Source organism: Rattus rattus, chromosome 7 (genome assembly GCF_011064425.1).
Source record: "Rattus rattus isolate New Zealand chromosome 7, Rrattus_CSIRO_v1, whole genome shotgun sequence".
NCBI lineage: Eukaryota > Metazoa > Chordata > Mammalia > Rodentia > Muridae > Rattus > Rattus rattus.
This window is the reverse complement of record NC_046160.1, coordinates 114,799,368-114,825,687: the sequence shown is the minus strand read 5'-3', so window position 1 is coordinate 114,825,687 and position 26,320 is coordinate 114,799,368. Positions and strand designations below refer to the sequence as shown.

At 42.5% G+C, this 26,320-nt stretch overlaps 1 protein-coding gene across 1 annotated transcript in view; it reads right to left on the bottom strand.

Moving 5' to 3' along the window:
- Positions 1-25,939, bottom strand: part of Ppp4r4 (protein phosphatase 4 regulatory subunit 4) — an 87,963-nt gene extending 62,024 nt beyond the window's left edge. The window contains exons 1-2 of the mRNA XM_032908312.1: positions 25,777-25,939; positions 24,370-24,443 (exon numbers count right to left, since the gene is read on the bottom strand). Coding sequence (XP_032764203.1) covers positions 24,370-24,443; positions 25,777-25,899 — 197 coding nt within the window. The 5' untranslated portion in view covers positions 25,900-25,939. The remainder of the gene's footprint in view (positions 1-24,369; positions 24,444-25,776) is intronic.
- Positions 25,940-26,320: the final 381 nt, after the last annotated feature.

Here is a 26,320-nt window from a genome sequence, read left to right as displayed (position 1 = left end):
TCCTAGAATTCCTCCACCTAGAATTCTTGATTTGGGGCTTCTGGTCTACAGAACTACAAAAACAATATACATTGTTTCAGGTTACCCAGTTTCTGATAATATCAGTCACATGGACAAATACACAACTATTGTGATTTAAGTGTGAATATAGGCCTACGTGCTTGAACACTTGGACCTCAAAGGCAAAACATCCATGTTCAACACTGCCAAGGATAATAGAAAGGGTAACTATAACCTACTATTTGTCAACAAAAGAAAATTAAGGAAATGTATAAAATACAAAAGGATCATAAGTCATTATTAATTATGAAAACATAGAACTGAGGTGATAGAATTCAGCAGAATGTTGGAAAATGACTCAGCTAGAAAAGATGTGAATGAAACAGTCATTGCTAAAGAAAAAAGAGAAAATTTAAATATAACAGGAAAACAGGAAAAAGGATATGAGAAAAGTAACACCAAAGAAGGACAACAAAGATACAACACGCTGGCCAGAAGAGTCCAAGGACGAGCACCAAGCGAGGAATCTCATTTTTAAGTTAAAAATGGTTTAAAAAAGACTGGTCCCGGGGTTGGGGATTTGGCTCAGTGGTAGAGCGCTTGCCTAGCAAGCGCAAGGCCCTAGGTTCGGTCCTCAGCTCGAAAAAGAATAGAAAAAAAAAAAAGACTGGTCCCCACAGGCTAGTATATTTGACTGCTTAGCCACCAGGAAGTGGTGTTATTTGAAAAAAAATCTGGAGGATTAATAGGTGTGACCTTCTTGGAAGAAGTGTCACTAGGAGTGGGCTTTGAGGTTACAAAAGACCATGCCAGGCTCAGTGTGTGTGTGTGTGTGTGTGTGTGTGTGTGTGTGTGTGTGTGTGTGTGTGTGTGTGTGTGTGTGTGTGTGTTGTCTCTGTCTCTCCCGACCTTCCTATCTAAGGATCAGTCTGTAGTTTTAGCTCGTTTCCAGCACCGCACCTACCTGCCACCATGCTCCCTGCCGTGATATAAAGAACTAAGCCTCTGAAATTGTAAGCCAGCCCCAATTAAAGGTTTTCTTTTATAAGAGGTGCTTTGGTTGTTGTGTCACAGTAATGGAACACTGGCTAAGACACTGGCACTGGGCCTAAGTAAGACTGGCCCCACCAACAAAGAGCTATGAGTGAGAAGGGGCTCACAAGGCCACACCCACCACTTACTGCTAGCAACTAACATTCTGAGAGGAGGGAGGTGCAGTATCGAGCTGTGTACCCACTTTTGAGCCCAGGAGGCTCTGATGGGTAGTTCAAACCCATTGTCACACAGACCTTCCAGATTAAACCCAATGGGACACAAAGGAAACAAGTCATGAACGTGAATGGAAGACGTTTGTATGGAGAAGGGAGAGTGAGTAATCAGAGAATACTATACACCATGTATGAAATGGTAAAGAAAACATTATTTTTAAAACAGACTGGCAAAATGGCTCAAAGGTAACAGTGCCATTCAATTCCTGGAACCTATATACAGGTGAAGGGAGAAAACCAACTCCACAAAGTTGTCCTCTGACTCTACATACATAAGTAAATATTTAAATTAAATAATGAGCTATCTTTTAGTTCATTTTTAACAGCACTTGCCACTCTCGCGGAGGTCCGAGTTAAAACGCCCAGCACCCACTACCACATGGTAGTCCTATCTGCAACTCCAGTTCCAAGGGATCTGAGCTCTCTTCTGACCTTCACAGGCACTAAGCTCACACGTGGTACACAGATATACACACAGGTAAAACACTCAGATATATAAATTTTAAAATAATTTTTCTAAAATTAGAAGAAAATGAAAGAACATACCGCATTCTAATAAATCAATCCAGTACAACCACCACTTAGATAAACTGTTGAACTTAAAATTATTTGGGTATCCAAATAAAATGAGCAAGTTACTTCAAGAGAAAATCATGCTGCCACTGATTTTGATACAATATTAACAAAGCAGTAATGATTCAGAGACTGACACTGCTTACTACACATAGGAATAAATAGGCAAAAAAGTGAACCTAAACCATAATTCTCAAAATTGCTAACAAATACAAAAAATAGATTTCTATAATCAATTAATAACCCAGTTCTTCTCTTACCAGGAAGAAAAAAAAATATGGCATGGATAACACAGAGAGCACCATCAGTAAATAGCGAACCATGCTAACCCGCGGTCCTGTTGTCAGTGAACTCCCCATCCCTACCCACCTGTTTGGGGTCCATAGACAGTGCATAAAGACATCTCTTACCATCACAGTATACTGTCACCCAGCAGATAGAACCCAGGATGCTGCTAGACATCCTGCAGTGTACAGGACAACTCCCCGCAGTGAAGAACATCCCTATCTCAACGACAAAAATCCCCCAAGAAGCTCTGCCTGAGGCAGGGCAGCTGTTAGCTGAGCAAGGTGAGCACCAGGGCCACAGCGGCCATTTTCTACTTCAGCTTCATGCTCAGCTTAGGAGAAACCCAAGGGTCCCAACGTCAAGAGATACATGCACTTGGGAACTCAGCATGCTACAGAAGTGGCTCTCACGCTTAGCATGTTTGAGAATCTCCTTGGAGCACTTGGAAAAACTAACCCCAACCTCCAGAATCTGGTTTCATGGATTTGCTGAAGCCTAAGGGCTTGATTTCCCTCAGGTGCCCAGTGATTCTGCTGTGTGGTCTGGACCTTGGGAGCCACCATGGGAGATCTTTCTTTAAATAAAAAATTAATTCTAGAAAGTGTATTGGTAAGTTTTTTGTCAAACTAGAACTGTCTGAGGAAAGGATCCTCCAATGAGGAAATGTCTCCATCGGGTTGCCTGTAGGCAAGTCTGTGGGATGTTTCCTCAGTTAATGACTGAGATAACAGGGTCAGGATCACTAGAAAGGTGCCGCCCCTGGGCAGGCTGGGGAAGCCATGAGGAGCAGTCCAGTAAGCAGCATCCCTCCACGGCCTCTGCTTCAGCTTCTGCCTCTATGCTCTTGCCCTGACTTCCCTGCAAAATGGACTTTTAGCCTTGTCCTCCCTCGATACTTTTGACTGTGATGTTTATCAGAGCAAACCACCTAGGACCGGAAGGTGGACACCTGCCGAGTCACCACAACTTGTAGACTGAGTGAAACGAGCCATAAGCACAGCTGTTTGCCCGGTGAAGAAGCCTATCCAGTACAGTCCCCCACCACCTCATCTGTCCTGAGAAATGATGTCATAACAAGGAGCACAACCAACAGCAGCACAAGCAGAGGGACTACAGTCTCTGCTGGCTACTTTTACGTCAACTTGATTCACAAACTAAGTATCTGAAAGGACTGAGCCCCTATTGAGAAAAGACCTCCATAAGATCCAGCTATAGGCAAGCCTTAGGGCACTTTCTTAATTAATGACTGATTGATCAGGAAGCACCCACCACATTTCAGATGCTACCATCCCTGGGCTGGTGGTCCTGGGCTCTATAAGAAAGCAGGCTGAGCAAGCCATGAGGAGCAAGCCAGTAAGCAGCATTCATTCATAGCCTCTCCATCCAGTGCCTGCCTCCAGGCTCCTGCCCTGCTTGAGTTCCTCTCCTGACTTCCTTTTATGTGATTGGAGGTATAAGCTGAATAAACCCTTTCCTCCCCGGTTGCTTTGGTTATGGTGTTTCATCACAGCAATAACAACCATAGTTAAGTCACTCTGATTAAATGCACATTAGAGGAAAGTGTGAGGAACAATCTGGAAAAGGGTTGCCAATAGGACAAAAGAGACATAAAGAACAGTAGACTTGTCTGCTAAAGTGGAAAGCTGAACTGGAATTTTTCAAGGCTGTGAGCCTTTGATTACCCTCTGTTGACTTTGGTCACAGTCAGGATAAACATAACAATCACATGTGGTTAATACTTATCTGTACTACCACCACTGAGTGGAAGGGACCCAGAACAATATTCTATGAAAAAAGTTACTTAATGCACATATGCAATCTTTAAATAGTTATCTGATTATTCTTACCCTTTTTATTTAAACAAATTACATTTCTAAGACTTCAAAACCTCCAGCTTTCTATTGAAAGCCAGGCATGAAGAATACTCCTGGGTTGCCCCATGGCTCCTTCTGGCTAGTCTCCTGGCATGCTTCTCTTTAGGATGCTCACTCACTCAGAAACATGATGCAAACGATTCACTCTAAAGTCACACAGCAAGCCGTTTCTCAACCACTGAAAAGAACTGGGTTAATCATCTCACTTGTACACCAAAGGTTAAAAAAGGAAGAGGAGAAAATATAAAACTAAATAAATGGATTTAGGACAGCTAGCTTTCAAATTCTCAATTAGTGTTACTAATTATTTGCTTTCCCCTGGGAGATACACCTATTTTAAAATGCCTTTTCAATGATACATTAAGCCAGGCATCTGTTACTATGATAAAGTTTGGTTGTCACTGCTGCCACTCCCTCTGCTGTGACAGTAAACACCATTCAGGGGACTGTGACCAACTGGCCGTTTCCAACCTCCTCTCCTCTAGGGTGTTCGGCCCAGATCTTGTACTTTCCACACCTGACACACAGGCACACGGTAAACCTTTATTTACCTCTACTTCACGCCAGCCTTCCACGTCTGTTGTCAAAGGCTGGATCTTTTTACCACGTCCAGAACCTTAAACTCTGTGAGCTCCCTTGCTGACCAGAACCCTTGACTTTGCATTTTTTCCAAGGATGAAACTAGTTCCACTCTCATTACAATCCCAGTCCCTCAGCTCTGGACTCTCCAGTTTCTAACATTAAAATTCCCCCTGGTTTTCTTTCTTCTGTGCCAACCTTACCCTCATAACTATGTCAGTTACACTTTCACCAAATCATTATTTCTTTGCCCCCCCATAACAAGATAAAATAATGTCTTGTATACTACATGCCAGGCCTGTGCTAATAAACATCTGACTTACTGCACAGTGGCTAATTCTCTCAACAATTAGTTAGATACTATCACAGGCTACATCCTATTTTCTCTTTAGAAAGATAAAGGGTCTAAAGCGATCCATCCTGTACAACTCAAAATATACGCTGTCAATCACTATACTATACACTGTACACTACACACTACACAGCCTCTGCTGTGTTTGAATGTGTGGATTACACCATCTCATGTTGGGACCCCTGGTCCCAGATGGGATGCTATTTGGGGAGGTCTCAGAACACTTAGGAAATGGAGCCATGGTGGCAGATGTGGAACACTAGGGGCCAGTATTCTAAATTCTGGTCTAGCTACCTCTGCTCACATCTGCTACTGTGGCATAGCATGGCACAAGTTCTCCCACCCACGCATGAAGCCGCCCTACTCTACCTCCTCCATCATCCCTGTGAACCATGAGTCAAATTCTCCCTTCACTGAGTCACTTCTATGAGGCATTTGTCGGAGCCACAAGAAAAGTAACTAATACAAACTAAATGGATAACCGGGATCAAGCCTTTCCTGCCACTGTATTCACCCACTCTGGCTCCTAACCTAAGCTATGCAGCCCACTCCTATGGAACAATACACAAAGTGATAATCAATTTGAGACAGTCAAGGAAGGAAGGTTGATGTATATGTCTGAGAGAGGAGAGCAGGACATGGTAGCACGTACCTATAACCTCAAGCAACAGAGAGAATGAGAAGGATAGAAGTTCAGGGCTAGCCTGGGCTATACAATGAGACTCTATCAAGAAAGACAAGGGGCGAAGGGAAGGAGGGAGGGGAAGGGAGAGAGGAGGGAAATTGAAAAAGACTCTCTAGTCTCTCAAAATGAGGCTACGTGCTCTAGTTTATGAAACCCTTGTCCAATCCCATCAAGTGACAAAAGGCCAAGAAAGAGATAGGGATGTAGCTCAATGGCAGATTGTTTGCCTAACATATAAGGAACCCTGGGTTTGATCGACAGCAATTACAGTGAATCTATATCCTTAAAATATTGTGACTACTCTAGGACCTTGCTCCAACCATCTAAAAGCTCAAAATTCAGCAAGAAGACGGGTTCCCATGATAGGAAGATGAGCTACATAGCATAAAGTCCTCTCCTGTCCTGGCCTGAACAGTCTACATAGTTTCCTTAATCCTAACCAGTTACTAAAGAGAGAGAAGTGCAGTAGATGGTACCCCCAAAAGATAAGCCGACCTGTCACTACTGCATCTGAGAACCTCACTAGTACTATTTGATTGACAATGCTTGGGGTTTAAATGGCCTGTGCTCCCTACAGAGCCAAGGGTACCTTGCAAGTGGCTCTCTCTCACTCAAGATCAAACACAGCACAGAAATCACTGACACTGTGTTTGAATTTATGAAGAAGTGGGTGCCAAACAGGCCTTGCTTTGTGATCATAACAATAACTATACTCCATATAGTTATTTATTTCTTTATTCATCAAAATCAACATTAAATCTTCAAAACATTGTTTTAGAAGATTTATAAAGTCAGAGAACCATCAAACCTGCTTATAATCACCATCATACATCTTTTAAGAAAACTAATGCAAGTGTAAAAAAATTAACACGGAGGGCCTCGCTTACTACATGAGGCAAAGCACAATCCATACAGTATTTCATTAATCTTTACATTATAGAAGAAATATATTTCTATAGTTTAAAATTGAGTAAACTGAGACCCAGGGAGGAAACAATGGCTTGCTCAAAGTTATCAATTAGTAAAAATTACAGAAGGATTTCATCCTACAATTTCTAAGTCCATAATATTTAGCAAATCTCCTCAGATCACAGTGCCATAACAAGAGACAGATTAACAGTCAACATTAAAAAAAAGAAGAAAGGGAGGGAGGGAGGGAAGGAGGAAAGGAGGGAGGGAGGGAGGAAGGGAGTTAGTTCTCTGGGCTGGAGATATAGTTCAATGGGAAGGACTTGCCTAGCACTGAGTTTGATCCTCATTGCCACTGAAAAAGGAAATCTCTATGTTGAAACTGCCACAAGAGTTGTCAGATGCTTGTTTGATAGCATCAATGCTTGTAAAAACTACTTTACTGATGACTCCTGATATGTGCCCTCTACTATCAAAATGCTATGTTTGTGGCTGGGGGCGGGGGGGGGGTGTTTGCTGTAAAGAGCCACAACCCTCAGCTTTACTAAACATTAAACAGCCTCTGTGGGAAGGCCTCCAACTACCTAAAATTGAGCAGCTTCTCTATCTTCCTCTTTTTACAGAGGTACAAACAGATCTCTGACTCTTAAACATACATCTTGGAGTTAGCTTCCCTCTCCTCACACTTCACAAGAAACCTCACAGCACTCCACAGCAGGACAAAATCTCTACTTGCCCTGGAGTAGAACTAGATACCCAGCACACCTGACGTATCATTAAATTTTATTTTTGTGTAATTTACTTTGGTTTTTTCCATTTTATAATTCCATGGTAAGATTATTTTTAGTGTTAGCATTGATGTTTTATTAAACATAGAAATAAGTACTATTAAATTTTTGTTACATATATATGTATGTATGTATGTATGTATTGATAATCACACACACAAACATGCACTCGTATATAGCCAATCACAATTTAAAATGCATTCCTGTTGGTGAGCACACAGGCAGAAAAGATTAATAATGAGGATAAAAGTTCTATGGGTTCTGTAGAGTGATGGGAAGTCATGGAGGACTGCTTTCATCCTGAGCAAGTGGTAGTGCTGAAAGGCACAAAGGTCAGCAAAATACGAAGGTTCTGGAAGCTCGTTCTCTGTTAGACTTTTAAAACAACTATATGATTTCCCCATTAACTAAAAACTTTGGAAAGAAAATCCTTTCAAAATGCATCTAAAACATAGTTTTGATACGTCATGGCACAGCAGGAGGGATCGATTATCCAAGATGATTTAAGAGAGACACTCAGAAGGGAAAATGAAATGGCAAACAACACTTGTGAAGCCTGGCATCAGAGGAAAGGTGTGATAAGCAGCTACTGCAGGAAAAGGAGAAGACCCAATTACCCAGCCTTCAGAAGACAAGTGGACTGACGGGGTCAATCCTGCAGGAAATATTTATCCAGAACGGCTGGGCACCAGGCACTGTTCTCAATCCTCCAGCACAATCTAATAATAGACTTTGTCAGGCAGCAATTAGTGGCTGGCACTTCAGAGGACTGATGGGAAAGGAAGAGCACACAATTGAAATGATTTAAAAGGGTAGTCGGGCTTCAATAACAAATGAACATATTTAGATTAAAAAGTGGTGAATGCAATTTCACATTTGAAAGGCCAACAAGACATTCTAAAGGAGACATCTTGTAGAAGTACAGTACCAGAGTTCCAGCAAAGTAGCTCGACCTGACGCTCAGGGGGAAAAAGTCAGGGGCAGCTACCTACAGTCCAGATTTGGAGACAATACCATGGAAACGATGACCAAACTCCAGAGTGAACAGCATGAGTCACACAGAGAGTCCAATAACACACAACACTCCCTGCCTCTTCATGTGGCTGGGAAGTAAGACCCTGAGTTGGAAGAAATGAAGGACAAACAAATCAGTTATAACACATAAAGGGATCTTGAGTCAACTAAGTGAGTGTGCAAAAGCTGTGTGGAACACTGGCTCCTTCTCCCATCAGGAGAAGAGACACAAAGGGACCCAAGCCTTCACTTTAGGCTGTGAAGAATGTGAATTCCCTTTACTGTGCAGATACCCAAAAGAATCAAAGTCAGCTACTGTGGAGACCAGCAAACCTATAGTTAAGGATGCACTGCTAACAATGCCCGAGTTACAGACTCAGCCTAGGCTCCCTTCAGTGAATGAGAATGAAACCTATGCATGTGTGCATGTACATGTGTTTATGTTTGTATGATACACACATACACACACACACACACACACACACGCACAAAGACAAAGAAAGATGAAAGTATGTTGTTTTCAGGAAAACTGAAGGAACGAGAAATCATCCTCTTAGTGAAATAAAAGGTTCTGCAAGTGTCTCTCATATGGAATCTAGGAGATGGGAACACCTGAAAATAAGAGTAATATTATTAGCGATATGCATGGACAAAGCGGGGACAGGACAAGAAAAAGTAACAGGAAAATATAAAAGTACATTCTATCCATGTACAGAAAACCCCTCATTTGGTAAAATCAACATAGGCTGACTTTTAAAAGAATGTCAGTTTCATACAGTCACTATTGTAAGCCTCTTTCAATGCTTTTTCCAAGGTTTTTTTAAATTTTTTTATATATATATGTTTTCTATGCATGTGTGCAGTGCCAAAAGAGGGCTTTGAACACTATGACTGCCCTGAGGAGACCCCACTCCAACTGTAAGGAACACCTCAGCTGTTGCTACAGTCCTCACTTCTGTTTCAGGAGGCTTTCCTCAGGAACAAGCACTCCAAACAACATGCAGTGGCTGTAAGGCTCAGTGAAAGAGGTGACTTACTTCACCCTGCAGCTAACCTCAGGTAGGATGTCTCAGAAGGGAGCACCTCCTCACTGACCCATCGAAAGGCCTGTGGTTGGAGTATAGGGAAAGCAGGCACAGTGAAGTAAGACTGTGATTGGTGAATGGTTGCTCACAAGCATGCCAGGCCCCTGTGACTGTCCACAGCATGCTGCTTTTAACTCTGCAGAATGACTCCAGTGGCTTCTCTCTGCTGCACTGCCCTCTGCACTTGGACTCCAAGAAAGGTTTGTCCCAAATGGACTTTTACTGCCTGGTTGAAGTTTTTACTACAGGTAGAACAGACTGAGTGGGTAATACCAAAAATGGATGAAACCTTGAGCTTTCAGCCCCAAGAACCCTGTAGCAGCAACTAAAACTTGCTACAGAATGACTTGTTCGTTCAGCACTTAGAAGGTGGCTTAGGAGTTCCAGAGAGCATCAGGGACTAAAGAATGCGATAATGAAGGACTACAGAATGAGAGAGACCGCAGAACACAGACAGTTGCTGAAAGAGCATCCATCATGCCAAGGGTTAAGAAGCAAAGACACAACAGCACCCCAAGCTCAAGGGCTGCAAGACCAGCAGGTGGGTACAAGAAGCCACAGGCACTCACAGCCCAAAGCAGTAAGCCACTGACCTGCGCACCAAGCTAAAGTAAGCCTCTCTGGTCTAGAAAACTTGGAGCCATGAGTCCCTAGTTCTCAAGGCTGGAGGGCTATGGCTTCTAGGTTCCCAAGCCTCTGGAGCTCAAGAGGTCAGGATGTCACACTATGGGCGCTGCTCCTCTCACCTACTCCTGATATCTACCCAAAGAGACCAAAGAGCCTTTCAGCCAGCCATCTGTAACAAGAAAGACAGGATATAGCAGGACAGGATAGAATGTGGGAGTTAAACAGGGACTTAGAAATACAAAGAACCTCCCTCATGACCTTCGCTTTGTGACAGTAAAGAAAGCAACCAGGATACTCATTCAAAGCCATCCAACTAACCGGGTAAAAGAAAAATCTCCATAAAGCAAGAATCCGATTAAACAGTTATGTATTGGTCCTCTAGGACCTTACATGAGTTCCCGAGTAACTCTTCACTTCATTTCACACCTGCATATTTTCCTTAAGAGAGTCAATTTTCCTCTTGCTGATCCTCATAGTAAATAAGTATTTTAGGTAATTCTACCATTTCTTTTAATAATATATAAAGTACTAGCATTAAAGGTAACGTATAAAAAGGGGATTTTAAGCTTCACTGAGGCATAACTGATAGTCAAGACATAAAACATAGTGAGGTCTTGGGTTGGGTCAGTGGTAGAGCGCTTGCCTACCAAGCGCAAGGCCCTGGGTTCGGTCCCCAGCTCCTAAAAAAAGAAAAGAAAAAAAAAGAGAGAAATATACACACTGTGCAGTGGTTACCAGAAAAGACTAATTAGCATATCTATTAGCTCACAGATGTTCTGTAGCAAGGATTCAGTAGAGTTGCATAAAGAAAGACCTTTGTGCCACCAAGGGACCACACATTTGACAGTGGTCCAGTAAGATCACATGGTCTATCTCTGCAGCCATCCTAATTTTCACAAGGGACAGAAAAGAAAAAAAAAAAAAAAAAAAAACTAAATACAAAGCAAGGAGAAGGAAAGAAATAGCAGAAAGTAGAGCCAAAGTCAATAAAGCTGAGAACAACAAAGTCTTCATTAGAATGGCTGTCAAGTCAAAAGCTGGTTGATACGGCCCCAGCTAAACTGACCAAGGAAAAGCAAGAAGACACAAAGCACCAATCACAGAAAGCATAGGGACTGCTGTACAGGTCACAAACCCTGAGAGAGCAATACGGAACCAGCAGAGCATAACCCAATTCTCATAACTCAGACAAAGTACAGCAAGACCTTAACAAACCACCAAAGTCCACTGAAGAAGAAACAGATGGTGCAAACAGGCCTACATCTATTTGCGACGTCTACAGGTTTTACTAAGAACTTTCAAAAACATTTCACCACTAGGCGGCTTAATTTATAAAATCTACATTTGGGGCAAGAGCACCATTTCTATAAAACTGCATCCAGAAGTAGGAGCCCCATCTCAACATACTTTCTGAATGTTACAGCACACGCATAGGCCAAGATCACAAGAAGGGAGAACTACAGGCCATGGCTCTCCTTAACATGGATGAAAAGTCCAGGGGCTGGGAGATGGCTAAGTTGGGAAAGTGCTTGCTTGCAAGCAAGAGGATGTGAGTTTGGCCTCAGACCACATAAAAGCTGGGACCAGCAGCACATGTCTGGGGAGGTGGGTACAGAAAAGTCTGGGGCTCACGCTCAGTCCAGCCAAATCTACAAGCTCTGGGTTTAGTGAGAGACTCTATCTCAAAAACTAAGATGGAAAAAAAATTAAGAAAGATACCCTCAACCTCTGGCCTCCACATGCATGCACACATACATACACATATATGGACACAGAGAATAGAGAAAGGCCCTAAAAAGGCATTAACAAATGAAGTCCAGAAGCATCTGACACCATATGATATAAGTCGGATCTCCTGAGCATGCATATCGAAAGCCATCTCCTTCCATCATCACAGGCATAACAAGAGGCATCCTCCCCCACAGTGTGACCAAGCCGCCCTTTCGGCGAATCCTTTTCCTCTTTGAAACTATCCAGTTTTCAAGCAAATATAAATCATAGTTTTGTGCTAGCTAATTGGGACAGGAGGCTGAACAATCCTTTCACACAGGTCACTTAAGAGCATCAGAAAACAGATACTTACATTATGATTCATAACAGTAGCAAAATTACAGTTATTAAATAAAAATGAAAATAATTTTATGGCTGGGGCTCACACAACATGAGGAACTATATTAAAGGATTTCAGCACTAGGAAGGTTGAGAACCACTGAGCTAAGATTTATCTGAAAGGAGGGCCCCTCAATTGAGAAAATGCCTCCATAAGATCTGGGTATAGGACATTTTCTTAATCCATGATTGATGGAGGAGAGCCCAGCCCACTGTGGGTGGGGCCATCCCTGGGCTGGTGGTCCTGGGTTCTATAAGAAAGAAGGCTGAGCAAGCCAGGAGGAGCAAGTCAACAAGCAGCATCTACCACAGGGTCTCTGCACCAGCTCCTGCCTCAGAGCTGTTGTTGCTCTGCCGGAGGTCCTGCCCTCAGTGTTTTTAATGATGACCTGTTCTATGGAAATGGGAGTGAAATAAACCCTTTCTTCCCCAAGCTGCTTTTGGTCCTGGGGTTTCATCACAGCAGTAGGCATTTGTAATAAGTGAACATACTTTATAAACGGTAATTAGAGATCTTCCAATGTCACTTTAAAGCAAATCCAGTTTATAGCACATTACAGAAGGACTTTAGTGAAGGGCTGGAGAGCTGGCTTGGTGGTTACAAGTATTGACTGTTCTTTCAGAGGGCCTTGGTTCAATTCCTAGCACTCACACACAGCTCACAACCATCTGTAACTCCGGTTCTTGGACATCAAATGCCCTCTTCTGGCCTCTAAGGGTACCAGGTATGCACATGGTTCACAGACATACTTGCAGGCAAAATGCAGTCTCATTTTTACACTTAAATCTATAAACATCTGTATGCTCCCTAGAACTCATTCTGCCCCAAATACTGCTAAAAAATGCAGCCACAATTTGTAAAACAGAATTTAAAATTTTTAACTTCAAAAGCAATTTTTCCAGGTTAGTAAAATGATATATCTGTGATTTGATTATATTCCATAATCCAATCCATAATGAAGCACAGCCACTTTCTGAATTATGCATAATGACCTTAAACATGACCTTTTTATTTTATTTTTGAAATTATAATTAAAACATTTCTCCCTTTTCCTCCCTCCAAACCCTCCCTTATGCCCCTTCCCATTCTCCTTGAAATCCACGGCCTCTTTTTTCACTAATTGTCCTTGCACATTCTGTGTATGTATTCCTAAACATAACCTGCTCGGGCCATACCACGTCATTTGTATGTCTTTTCAGGGTTGACAATATGGCACTGGACAACCCACTGTCTTCCTGCTCTTCCCTGGGGAAAACCACCTCTGCTGCTCCCAGCCTTCCTCAGGTGCCTATAGTTCTCTGCGTAGGTTGAGGCTTGCCCTTTGGCTCTGAGGCTAACCATCTTAAAGTTTTACCCCACAATGGTCTCTACTAGCAACACCTAGTGGTTGAAATGTGAAACTGCTGTCCAATCTCATCTCCGAAACAAAAGGACAGGTTCTCTCAGACACAGCAGCTGAAAGGCTTGGATGACAGAACATAAGCCAATTACCTGATTTTACAATAGCAAACTGCCCTTTACTTAGGCCATATTGAAGAAACATTGAGACCTGTCCTTACTTGTAGCATTTACAAACTCTAACTGAAAATGAAGCATAGATCTAAAATGCAAAAGCTAAACTCTTAAAAACTTCAAAAAAAAAAAAGTAAAAATATCTTGGCGACCTGTTAGGCAAAGACCCCCTATAAATAAGACATAGAAAGTACTAACTATGAAGGAAAAACATCAATTAACCATGTCTCATCAAAATTAAAAGGTTTTTCTTTTCCAAAGATAAGCCACCACCTGGAAGAAAGTATTTGGAAAGGCTATCCAACAATGAGCCAAGACTCAGACACATCACCAAGAAAGACTGCTCATGGCTGCTTCATAAACAAACATGACCTCCACTGGCCATTGGCAAACCCAAACTAGGACTAAATGAAATATCATGTGATGAATATAATGAAATACCATTACACACACTAGCATGGCTTAAATGTAAGAGTCTGCTCATACAGAGTGACATCAAATAGAGCCTTTGGCTATTTCATAAAATGTAAATGTAGACCCTGCATTCAACCTGGTCAGTCTACTTCTAGAACTCGCTTTATCGACCAGGCTGGCCTCTAACTCACAGAGATCAACCTGTCTCTGCCTCCCAAATGCTGGGATTAAAGGCATGTGCTACCACAACCACATCACACCACATACTTCTGAATGTTTAATAGTGAGCAAGGAAAGCACGTGCGTGTGCGCGCGCGCACACACACACACACACACACACACACACACACACACACTCAAAACAGAGTCTCATGTATCTCAACCTAACCTCAAATTCACTATGTAGTTGAGGCTGTCCTTGAACTCCTGAACCTCCCTCCTGTTTTTACCTACTGCATGGTAGGACCACAGCATGTGCTACCACACTCAGTTCACATAACGATTTGTAAATTAATGTTTACAGTCACCTAATTTTCAATACTCAAAAGCTACACAAATTTCCCAAACTACCCAAAACCACCCGAATGTTCAGCAACTGATAAGTAGATAAACAAAATATCTCCCATCCATAAAGTGGGATAATCATGCACGAATTTCAACAAAATTATACTGAATAAAACTGTACCAAAAAAGAACATCATCTTCACTATTCATGTCCCTTAAACTGAACATAGTTCACAGACACACATGCAGGCAAAATGCCCATTCCTTAAAATAAAAATCTCAAAGAGGTTAAGAACGTCTGTGATAGTTTTCACTCTGTCAGGGTTTCTTATACTTAAATCTATAAACATCTGTATACTACCAAGAACTCACTCTGCTCTTAAATCCCTTAAATTGAAAACCAACCTATAATAATAGAAACCAGGTCCACAATTGTCCTGAGTGGAGGTAGCACTGCGACACAGGTAGAAAGGATAAAGTAAATACTCACGGGATTTCTCTGTGGAAATACGTATAGCTTACTGGATGTCAATTACATCTCAATAAAGCTATAAAAATGAAAAATATATACTTCCAATGACTCATGGCATTCTATTCTAAAGTACTTACCCAAGAGCTACGAAAACACATGTGCACATTCTAGAACAAGTAAAGCTGATCACCAGTCATAAAAACCATCAATGGCTGCCTAGGTCGGGGAAGGGATTAACTGAGAAAGGACACCAGTGTGCATGGTCTATATGCTGACTGAAATGCTGGTCATACAGGGACCCACTCTTCTTTCTTTCTTTCTTTTAATTATTATTATTAATCTTTTTTTACAGTTAGCCATTGTGCCCCTCCTGTTCAGTCCTCCAACAGTTCCTCATCCCATTCCTCCTCCCCTGTCTCCAAGTGGATGTCCCCATACCTCTATGCCCCCCATGCCCCACACCAGATCTCCCCATTCCCTGGGGCCTCAAGTCTGTCAAGGGTTAGGTGCATCTTCTCTCATGGAGGCCAGACCAGGCAGTCCTCTGCTGTATATGTGTCTGAGGCCAAGAACCAGCTGATGTATGCTGCCTGGTTGGTGGCTCAGTGACTGAGAGATCTCGGGGTCCAGGTTGGTTGAAACTGCTGGTCTTCCTATGGGATCACCCTCCTCCTCAGCTTCTTCTGGCCTTTCCCTATCAAACACTGGGGTCCCCAGCTTCTGTCTATTGTGTGGGTAGAAGTATCTGCTTCTGTCTCAGTCTGCTGCTGTGATCTACTTTTCAAAATCATCAAACTATATGTTTAACTTATTTGAAGTATATCACAATACAGTAATTTTCATAAAATTGTAGGAGGGATGGATAGTGCAACTTAGAAATCCAGAGAGAAAAGTCTCTCTACATAATGGTTTTGCATGGAAATTTTCCTCTACATCAAAAGTAAAAGAAGTATGTTGTGCCCTGAAAACAGGTGATTTAAAAGACAGTAAAAAAAAATCACCTTTTACTGAACACACAATTCTGTATCAAGCCAGTGCCACATACACATATATTTCCTCGAATCTTTTCTCCTATCCTACAACATAGGTATTCGTATTGCTACTTAGAATAGGTGTATTCTGGTCTGAGAATTGGACTGAGCTTGGGCTCAGAGAAGGAACACAGCCTATCCGAGTTCTATCACAGTGAATGAGTGAGCCTCAGCCTCCACATAGTACTAGCTCGATAAAATACTTGTGAATCAGGATGACTACTATGTCATTAAAAAATCTGTAAAATCTGTTTGCTTCCTAAACCATGACTTCCCTGAACACAGGTACGTTAGTACACCCCATTCTTTTCTTAAGAGGAGCCTGGCATGGAATGTTTGATAAATATTTGGTACATTTCCATTTAAATTTCTAAGATTCGTTATAAACTGACTACTAGCTACTCTATAATCTGTTCCCCTTACTAACATCTCTGATTGGAAGGAAGCTCACATCAAGGGCAGACATAAGCCATCCAACAATTCTGATAGAATTACCATACACCAGTCTTAGAAGGATAAGGCAGAAAGAGAGAGACTATGAAAACCTGAGCTCAGCAATTTTTCCCTCACTCCTACTTCTGGTGGCCAGCATGGGCCATGAAAGATTCTGTACTAACTTAATGTCCATGTCAAAGATGAACAAATTTCAATGATTACTAGAGTGTTCAATGGTTTCACTGCCTTCATTTAGCCCCAATTTGATGACAACTATGATTTTTATCACTTATTATAGTAAATGCTAATTCTTGATGTAAACACTAAGAAATCACTATTAATTTCAACTTAGGGCTTCAAGCTAAAGAACACAATTCCAAATGTTCACTGGAAACCCAATAGGTTACTCTTAGGATAAAATTCAATCCTTACCTATACCTGAAAGGTATGTATGAAGTGAAAATAAATACATGTATGTAAAACTTACATATATTTATTACAGCTACATTATATGACTTAGCCTATGCAATATTCAAATATATAAAATCTTTATTTTAAATAATTCAATGATGTTTTATTACAGAAATTTTAAGTATTTTAATGAGTAACCAAATAGCAGTAGTTACAAGATGAAAACTCACCCAGGCCTCTCATAGTAGCATCATGTTTTTAAACTCCAGGCCCTCCCAATGACATTATATGGGTCACTTTTACAATGATGAAAATAGTCCATTTTTTATTTTTAAGCTTTTCAGGCAGATCCCATGAGACTGCTCTGTCTTCTGATTCACAGAGAGCACTTCCTGAAGCTTCAGTATATAGGAAAAAAGGAAGCAGATGCCTCCCGTGGTTGTCCTCAGAACAGAAGACCAGGAAAGGGGATGAAAAATTGTCTTCAAGCCTCTTATATTCGGAGACCTAGAACTTTCCCAATACAGGGAACTCACGGTTTGCCAGGAACTAAAATCACTTGCCCTTAGCAATGGCAGGACAAGCCATTGGAAGACAAGCCAATGGAAGACAAGCAGCTGAGCTCCACCTATAATTCTTTCTTAATACAGAAAACAATGGTCCTAGCCAAACAATGAATATGTGGTCCTAAAACTTCTATGTAAAAGGGCAAATGAGCTGGACATCAATTTCACAGCGGACATAACCTCAGCACTTTTAAAAATAGAACCTCTTGGAACCATTCAAAGTATGGGGACCTGGAGTGGAACTTTCAGAAAAAAAGCAAAGAACTCCAACACTCACTTTGCTTTTCTTTCTGAAACAAATACACAAAGCATCTCATGTCCTATAACCTGAAGCTTCATTATATAGGAAAAAAGAAAGCAGACGCCTGCTGTGGTTGTCCTCAGAACAGAAGACAAGGAAAGGAAATGGAACCCTTCTAACCACAGCCTCGGCAGAACAGACACCAGGTTTAAGAGCATACAGAAACTCTCCTGTAGGGACAGAAGAGAAGCTGGCAGATATGAGAAAGTCAGGACAAAGGACAGAAACATCCAAAGCTGTTAACTTGACAGGTCGTTGCTGCTGTGCTAGAAAGCTTGTCATTTTTGTTCCCTAAAAATATGCAGACTGGGACACTTAAACACTGCTGACAGAAAGAGAGACTGATAACAGCACTTCAGAGACCATTACACAGCTCTTTCAAGCTGGACATTGGAGTATGCTACCAATTAATTCTATTTCTAGAAAAGATAACAAAGAAATACATCTATTTACTAACACATTGGTATATAATGCTTACTGCAGCATTCTGCATAAAAACCCCAAACTAGAAGCCAGGTAAACACCCACCACGGGCATCCTAAATTGTGATTGCTCTTATAAGAATACCATACAGCAATGAAAACAGACTACTAACAAACTATCTATTGCTTCTTGAATCAATATGATTAAAGCTCTATGTAATGTTGAGCAAAGGAGACCAGACGCACACGCACACGCGCGCGTGCGCGCGCACACACACACACACACACACACACACACACACAGAGGGGGAGGGGAATGGAATGAGTACACGGGAGGCTACTGGCTGACTCAATAAATAATGTTCTCTTTCTTGATACAGATGCTAGTTCCTTAACTCCTTGACATTTAGGAAAGTTCAAGAAGCTATATATTTATGACCTGTGAACATTTCTGTGTATATTCAAAGCTTGCTTTAGAGGACGAAACACACACACACATACACACACACACACACACACACACACTTTTAAATTAGATCCCAAATTCATTAATTTTACTTTAAGTATTTAAAGGGTAGAAAGAACAAACTGCACTGTAGGATTTCAGCATGGGACCATGAGTCCCAAAAACAGCACTAAAAAGCAGAAGGTCTCAAAACCAGAAGCCACAACAATAGTGAAAATCAGAGCTATGTGAGGGAGGGGAAGCTCTTTAAAACACAAGCATGTAGTGGAGTTTTCATACAACGTTTACTTTCAGATATCAAGAACAGGTATTGAGTAAAATAGATATCCAAACTAGATGAGAGAAAGCGCGTCATTGGTGCTGCCCCTGCCTACACTGGGGTCTTGAACACAGAGTGAGGTGGAGTTCTTACTGGGGTCTTGAACACAGAGTGAGGTGGAGTTCTTACTGGGAACCACAACTTACTGCCCTGCGTTCACTGCCCTTGAACCTCCTTGGTTCAAGCTAGAGTACAAAATGTTTCAAAACTCACAGCGCAAAGTGGAAAATACTTTGCAGAGACTTTAAAAGTAAGCAACACAACAAGATGGGCTAGGTGCTCTATCCAGTGACCACGTTCAATACAAGATATCAATAGCGCAATGCTAAGACAGGGCATCATTTGCAAAATATCTATAAATCTGCAAGCCAATCTAACAGTCACTCAGTTGAAAATGCTTTCATGGGGTCTGGTCTCTGAGTAAGTACTATCAGCAAAGGAAGCTAACAGATATCTGTTACAAATTGCAGTTGATGACTTTATTTATACTTCATTAAATTATTAAGAAAAAGCAACAGCACTATCCTCTTCAAGACTTTGAAGCCTCTGAGTGGTGGGGAAACAGGGTGAGCAGAAAACAGAGACGGAGGCTAGAGTTAACTGGGCACCCCAGTGCCTGGTGCTCCCCTAATTCACATTTCTGAGAAACGGGGATATTTCCACTTTACAAATGAAAAGCATCAGAGATCTAAAACCCTAGTATAAATACAAAACTAATCAATATTGAGTAGTATATACGCTAATCCTACTGCCCATTACACACACACACACACACACACACACAATCACAATCACAAGTTGCTCAATCCCCTCTAGGGTTTTAGTCGTCTTAAATGCTCTTCCTTGTGTTAAGAGGTGTATATATTCATATCACAGCACAAATAAGAAAGAACGAAAAACAGAACACAGCCTGTCCTTCAAAAGTATGAGATCTGTCAGAAACAATGTGCACAAGTTAAGGAGCGTGAAGGAATACCGTCTCTCTTTAGGGATGCTGGCACTAAAACTGTAGGGGAGTTGAGAGCCACTTCGGCAACAGGGAAGGCCTCAAACTAGGTGCAAGATTGTGTCTGGATCCTGGGATGGTAAATGTTAGACAGGTCTGACAAAGGGATATTCTAAGATAAGGAAAGGCACCTGGATCTAAGTGACAGTAATCAGCATTACTGCTCCAAAAGGTCCTGACAAAAGTAGAAACAGCTCAAATGTCCATCCACTGATGAACGAATCAAGAAAACATGTGGTACAATAGTCCCTCCTTACCCAAGATATTTCTTTCTGCATTTTGTTATTCACTCTCAATACTATCAAGTTATCAAATGGAAGATTCTAGAAATAAAATATTCATAAATTGTAAATCACATGACATTTCTGCAAGAATGATTCAATTTCTCTTTTTGCAATGCCCTCCAGTACGTGTGTGTGTGTGTGTGTGTGTGTGTGTGTGTGTGTGTGTGTGTGTTTTAGTAATGGCCAAAGCACTGGCAATTTGGATATGCCAGAAAGAAGCCATGAAGTGCTTCCTTTAAGAGAGAAGGTGAACTTCTCAACAAGAAGACAAAAGATAAGAAAAGAAAAGCTGTATGCTAAAATTGCTAAAACATAAGGTAGAAAAGAAAGTTCTATAAAATGGTAAATAAAGAAAATGAGATTTGAGCTTATTTTGCTGTCTAATCTCAAACTACAAGAGTTCTAGCATGTTATATGCCTAGTAACCATGGAAGATGCGTTAACTATCAGGACTCGGTATTCTGCAGTTTCAGCATCCAGTAAGGGGTTCCAAAGCATATGCCCTGTAGATAGCAGGGAACTACCATATGCCCATGCAATAGAACACTATTTACCAATAAAAAGGAATGCAGTAATGATGATCTATCACGAACCTTGGGTATATTTTTCTAAGTAAAAGAAGTGAAATGCAGATGGTACATCATGTGCCATTCCATTTCTAGGAATGCCAGAAGAAGCAGGTCCATGGGGACAGAGAGCAAGTGGCTCCCCAAAGCTGGAAGGACCCAGACGTGAGATGTAGCTACAAGCCTTATGGGGAGACAAAAATGTTCAAAATTGATAGTGGCGTTAGACGCACAGTTCTGTGAATACAAGAAAAATGCTAACTGTTCGCTTTAAAAGAAAGCATCTGAAACAAGAAACACAGTTCGGTAAAGCCATTTTAAAAAGTGAGGAACGACCAGGATTACCACAATACACAGCCAAAGGAGTCACACCGGCCAAGCATTTTAAATGCCTTAAAGGTCTTGGGTTATCTAGAAAACAGAGGTGTGTGAGTGAGAGTTTACTTAGTGAAAATACAGTATGCATACTAAAGACTCTTCTCCAATAAAATTATTCACAAATTTTTGAGTACATTCCTAAAATACATGCCAAAATCACACAGAAGAGAGAGAACAGGAGAAAGATGCTGTGATCTGAGTTTGACTGAGACACAAGCCGTGACTATTGAGAAAGCTGTTTTGCTTTGGTGCTAAACGCCACAGATGGGTCTACCAGCATCATGTTTATGAAAGACTCAGAGTCATCTGTGTTAAATCTTCAAGCGTTGTAATGTTCTAAACTTTCTGCTAAAATGACAATGATAACTGACCTGTCATGCTTGCAGGCCAAAGTAAAAGACAGTGCATTCATTCGTCATTGGATAGTGGATTCGACTGAAGTGCTATGAGAACCTCCATTAATGTAAAGCTTTGCCTACCAATGCTAATACATTTGGCTGAATTATAATGTAGTATTATTAATATTCCAAGAATTGGAGGATGAAAGATGGTTCTGCGGATAAGAGTATTTCCTGTTTTTCCAGAGAACTGGGGCTCCAGTTCCAAGGGATTCAATGCCTTCTTCAGGCACTGACTGCACATGGTGCACAGACACACATACAGGAAAAACATCCATATTTTAAAGGGTTCTAACAGTTTTCACACAGTAAGAGAACTAAAGAACCAAAATCTAACACACAAACGTAGAAAAGCACATGTCCAACACAAGGACAGGTAAAGCACTCAAAATTGAACCTGAAAGTCACCTACACAGGAAAAAGACAGAAGTCCCTATTAGGCTCTAGAATATTGAGAACTAGTTTTTAAAGGAATAAATTATTTAAAATAAAAGGCTCATTCTAAGAGAGCAGATAAAAAGGAAACTTGAACGAAGACAGTGTGAATATATCTATGAGACAACCCAGTCTCCTCCCCTGAATCCTGGAGAAGAAAGAATCCTTCTGGCAATCCTGCCATAATCCCTTTAGAGACCAGCTAGAAAGAGGAACTCTGCCTGCCCCCAGGAGGTGGGAAGAGGGCAGCAATACAAAAGGAGAATTTAGCAGGGTAACCCACACACAAGAGCCTCCTTACAGGTAGGTAAATCGGAAGAAACTAAAGGAGAGGGATCTCTTTTTAAACTCTCTTCTCTGAAGAGTAGGTGGGGTGGGAGGGATGGCTAACCCGGCCTTTGTAAAGTTCTAGAACTAAGGGGAACATACATTCGATATCTGAATAAAAGAAAAACAACTTAGTTGTCTCTAACCAACAGTAAAAGCAAAGTGAAAACCTTTTAAAAAGGGGGGGGAGGGCTATCAATGACATCTAGAATGAGGTGTCTGCTGTCAGCTTAAGTAGAGCAAGACTCTCTGTTTCCTGACACTAAGCCAGGGTTTGCAGGACAAGAAAACAAAGCACGCCGTAGGGATAGCAGGACTTGCTTTCTCATTATTAACCGCTCCATATCAAGAGAAACTTATCCAGTATTCTTCAACTGTCTGTTCATTTGCAGAAGATTTATGATGAAAGCCAATCGGCAGGACAGGTCTCACTATGAAGCACTGGCTGCCTTGTACTTCCTGTGTAGCCCAGGCAGTCTCTGAACTCTCAGCAATTCTTCTGCATCAGCTTTGGGATAACAGGTGCACCCACCAGGCCCACCTTCACTTTGCTTTGCTTATCTGTTGGTTTATCTGTTTGGTTTGGGTTTGGTTTGGTATAATTGCTGAAGACCATGATCAACAGGGTCCAAATGGAAAGTACATTGTATACACGGTGAGAAGAGAAATTCAAGGTGCCACCAGTTAGATAAAGAATAATTAAGAAAAGTCCTGAAGAGAGGCTGAGGGTAACCTAGTGGTAAACACTTTGCTTAATATAGACAAGGCACTGAATTTGAGGAAGAGGCGGAAGAATCATAAAGAAGGAATTTTTTTATGGAATCATTCAATGAATACCATGAAACCAGAAATATGATCTATAATCTATAATCAAGAACAGAATAAGAAGATAGACAGCAGCTGAAGCTAGTAAAGCAGACCTAAGCAAAGGAGACAGACATTGTAGGAGGTAACACCAGTCTTCAAAATGATTCCAAGCAGTGAAGACTAATTTACCAAAAGAAAAAAAATATATATATATATGTATACATATGTATATATGTATATGTGTGTATGTGTGTGTGTGTATATATATATATATATATATATAGAGAGAGAGAGAGAGAGAGAGAGAGAGAGAGAGAGAGACATACCATACATATCCAGGTGAAAAGAATTCTTAAATATATACAAAATGCCTGTGAAATTTTCTATTTCTGAAGATTTTCATCAATATATTTACCTTTTAAAATGATTCAAAACATTTGTATTACTGTGTATACATACACATACATATCCGCACATAAAGTTGATTCTAGCAAGGTATTTAAGGTCTTTAAGTTAGGAGGGTAAAAATAGCTGCCCCCCCCTCACGCCCAGCACCCAAATGGAGACCTTTGTGACTGGTATAATGTAGAATTATCAGAAGCATATGCACAACCATTTGTCTTAAGCTATTCTGTGGAGCCTATGAGATGGTCTGAAACTTAAGAGAGTAGACTCAATTTAATTAAAAAAAAAAAGCTTGCAAGCAATATAAATCTCACGTGGCAAAAGTAATATAAACTATATTCTGAGCAAAAATTCATATTTTTGAAATTTTTTCTATACAGTACTGCATACAATATTCATTCTCAACAATAAACTTAAAAATTAATCACTGGGTACCCTTAAATCTTCTCTATCCTTACTGAGCAAGTTGGAGAGTAATTTCAAAAGGATGTGATTCAATTCAAACCACTGCTGTTCTGCAGTCCCTCCTCCAGGGCAATGTTCTTTAAATTAGATATGTTATTTGATTTCAGTTCTCAGATTCATAAGCCCAAACCTAACGAAATTCATAACATAATTGCGATGCACACAGACGTACTCTGGTGGAGGGGAACAGTCGATCTAAATACAGTCAGCAATTGAAACATGACATTTCAGAAACAGTTCGTGTTTGCCCAATAGGCAAAGGGCAGCACTTTGAAAGGAAGACCGAGACATACCTGAGCAGATAAACAGCCCTGTCAATATCACTGAGGTCTTCATCAACAGTCAATCTTTCTATTTCTTCTGGTGTCTGTCAAGTATAAAATGCAAATTAGGCACACAAGCATTTGGTCACTGCTGGTTCCCAAAGACCCTTGACGACCCTATCAGTGAAAAGGCTTCACAATGACAGCAAAGACAACTAATCTTATGAATCTTCTACACTATATCAAACACAGATCTCCAGTTGGGTGCTGAGGGTGGGGGTGCGGGGACTATCTTTACTCTTCTAAGGTACAGACTGTAGGACCTCAATGGAATCAACTTCATATGCATACATATCACGTGTGAACATATATACCTAAATATTCACTTTTTTTTTTTTATCTCCAACACAATCCCCCAAACCGCTACAGCATTTTCCACACCAAGAGATGCTTTGAAAGGGGGCTGAATGGGACAGAAACGGACAAGCTTTGTAGTTCCTATTGGGAACCGAATGAATTCAGTCTGAAAGGGAACCAAAGGTTCTAGAAACGTAATAAGCGACTAGCCAGAAAGGTAGGGAAGAGAACCGACCAAAAAACTAGGTCTGCTATCTGTGAGGGTGAGGGTTGGAGCCTCAGAAGTCTAGAAGGATGACTCTGCGAGGTTGGGGATCGAGTGGAGTTCGGGGACAAGCAGAAGGTTGACTCCCCTCAAGGGGGCTGAGGAGCAGGGTCCTGCCTTCACTCCTGGAGGGCTTGGGTGGAAAAGGATGCATGGTGACTCAGGATGGGAGAAAAGGGTTGAGAGAGGCTTTGAAACCCTGAACTAGGACGACTCTGGGAAGGGTGCCTCTCCTTGGGAGGTGAGGGAGGCCATGCTGCACAGGGAGACCCAAGCTTGATCTTATGCAGAGGTGTGGGGGAGGACCGTGAAAGGATGGGACCTGAGACGTCCGGGCGAAAGATGGAACTAAGGCTGTGTGAAACCGAGGATGGACCAGCGACCAGAACCTGGGACGGCACCACCGGCTGAGAAGCCGGCTGCGGAGGCTGGCCCTGAGAACAGCGGCTTGGCCGTTCGTGGGGGAGGCCAGAGCGGGGTGGGGCGCAGGGCTGGCCGCAGTCGGGGACTAAGTCCGGGGACCCGGCTGAGTCCAGTCAGGGGCAGGCTGATTTCAGTTCGGAGAAGGGATGGCCGTAGTCAAGGGACCCAGCTGGCTCCAGTCAGAGGAAGGGACTAGCCTCAGTCAGGAGACAGGGCTAGCTCTAGTCAGGGTAAGGGACAGGTTCCAGTCGGGGGTCAGGGACAGGCCGACCCTCGGCAGGGAGTGAAGCTCGGAAGCGGCTGCGGTGACAACGGCGACTGGTGCTGGAGCGCCGAAGGGCAGTCGGACGGGCGGGCAGCCCTGAGGGGAAGCGTCTCTCGGTCCCGCGCACCTTGAGGCTCCGGCGGACCGGCCTCTCGATGATGGTGAGTTCCTGCAGGTCCTCCATGTAGCCGAACAGGCTGTTCTGCCCGAAATCCATCGCGACGCCGGCGTCGGGCGGCGGCGGATGCATGGACCGCCGAGGGGCTCCCTCGCCGGACGGCCCGAGCGGCCCCGGGATGCCGGACGCGCGCAGCCCCGCGCCGCCCACCAGAAGGACTCTCTGGTCCCGCTCTCGGCTGCGGGGAAGCAGAGCAAGAGGCCGCAGGCGGCGAGAGCACGAGCGCGGCGGGAGCCGGAGCGCAGCGCACCGAGGGGGCGGGGCGGGTTGAGGGGGCGGGGCGCGCGGAGGGGGCGGGGCCAGAACAGGGAGCCACCTCAGCGGCCGCCTCGGCCCCGCCCCCACTCCGCCCGGGGGCTTTGCGCGCGGTAGGACGCAACTGCCGCGCAACGACGCGCCCGGGTTCGGCTCCCGGGTCCCTCGTCCCGCCTCTATAGGGCGAGCCCCGCCCCTCGGCGCGTGCGCAAAGTTCTTCGCGTCACCCAGGCGACCA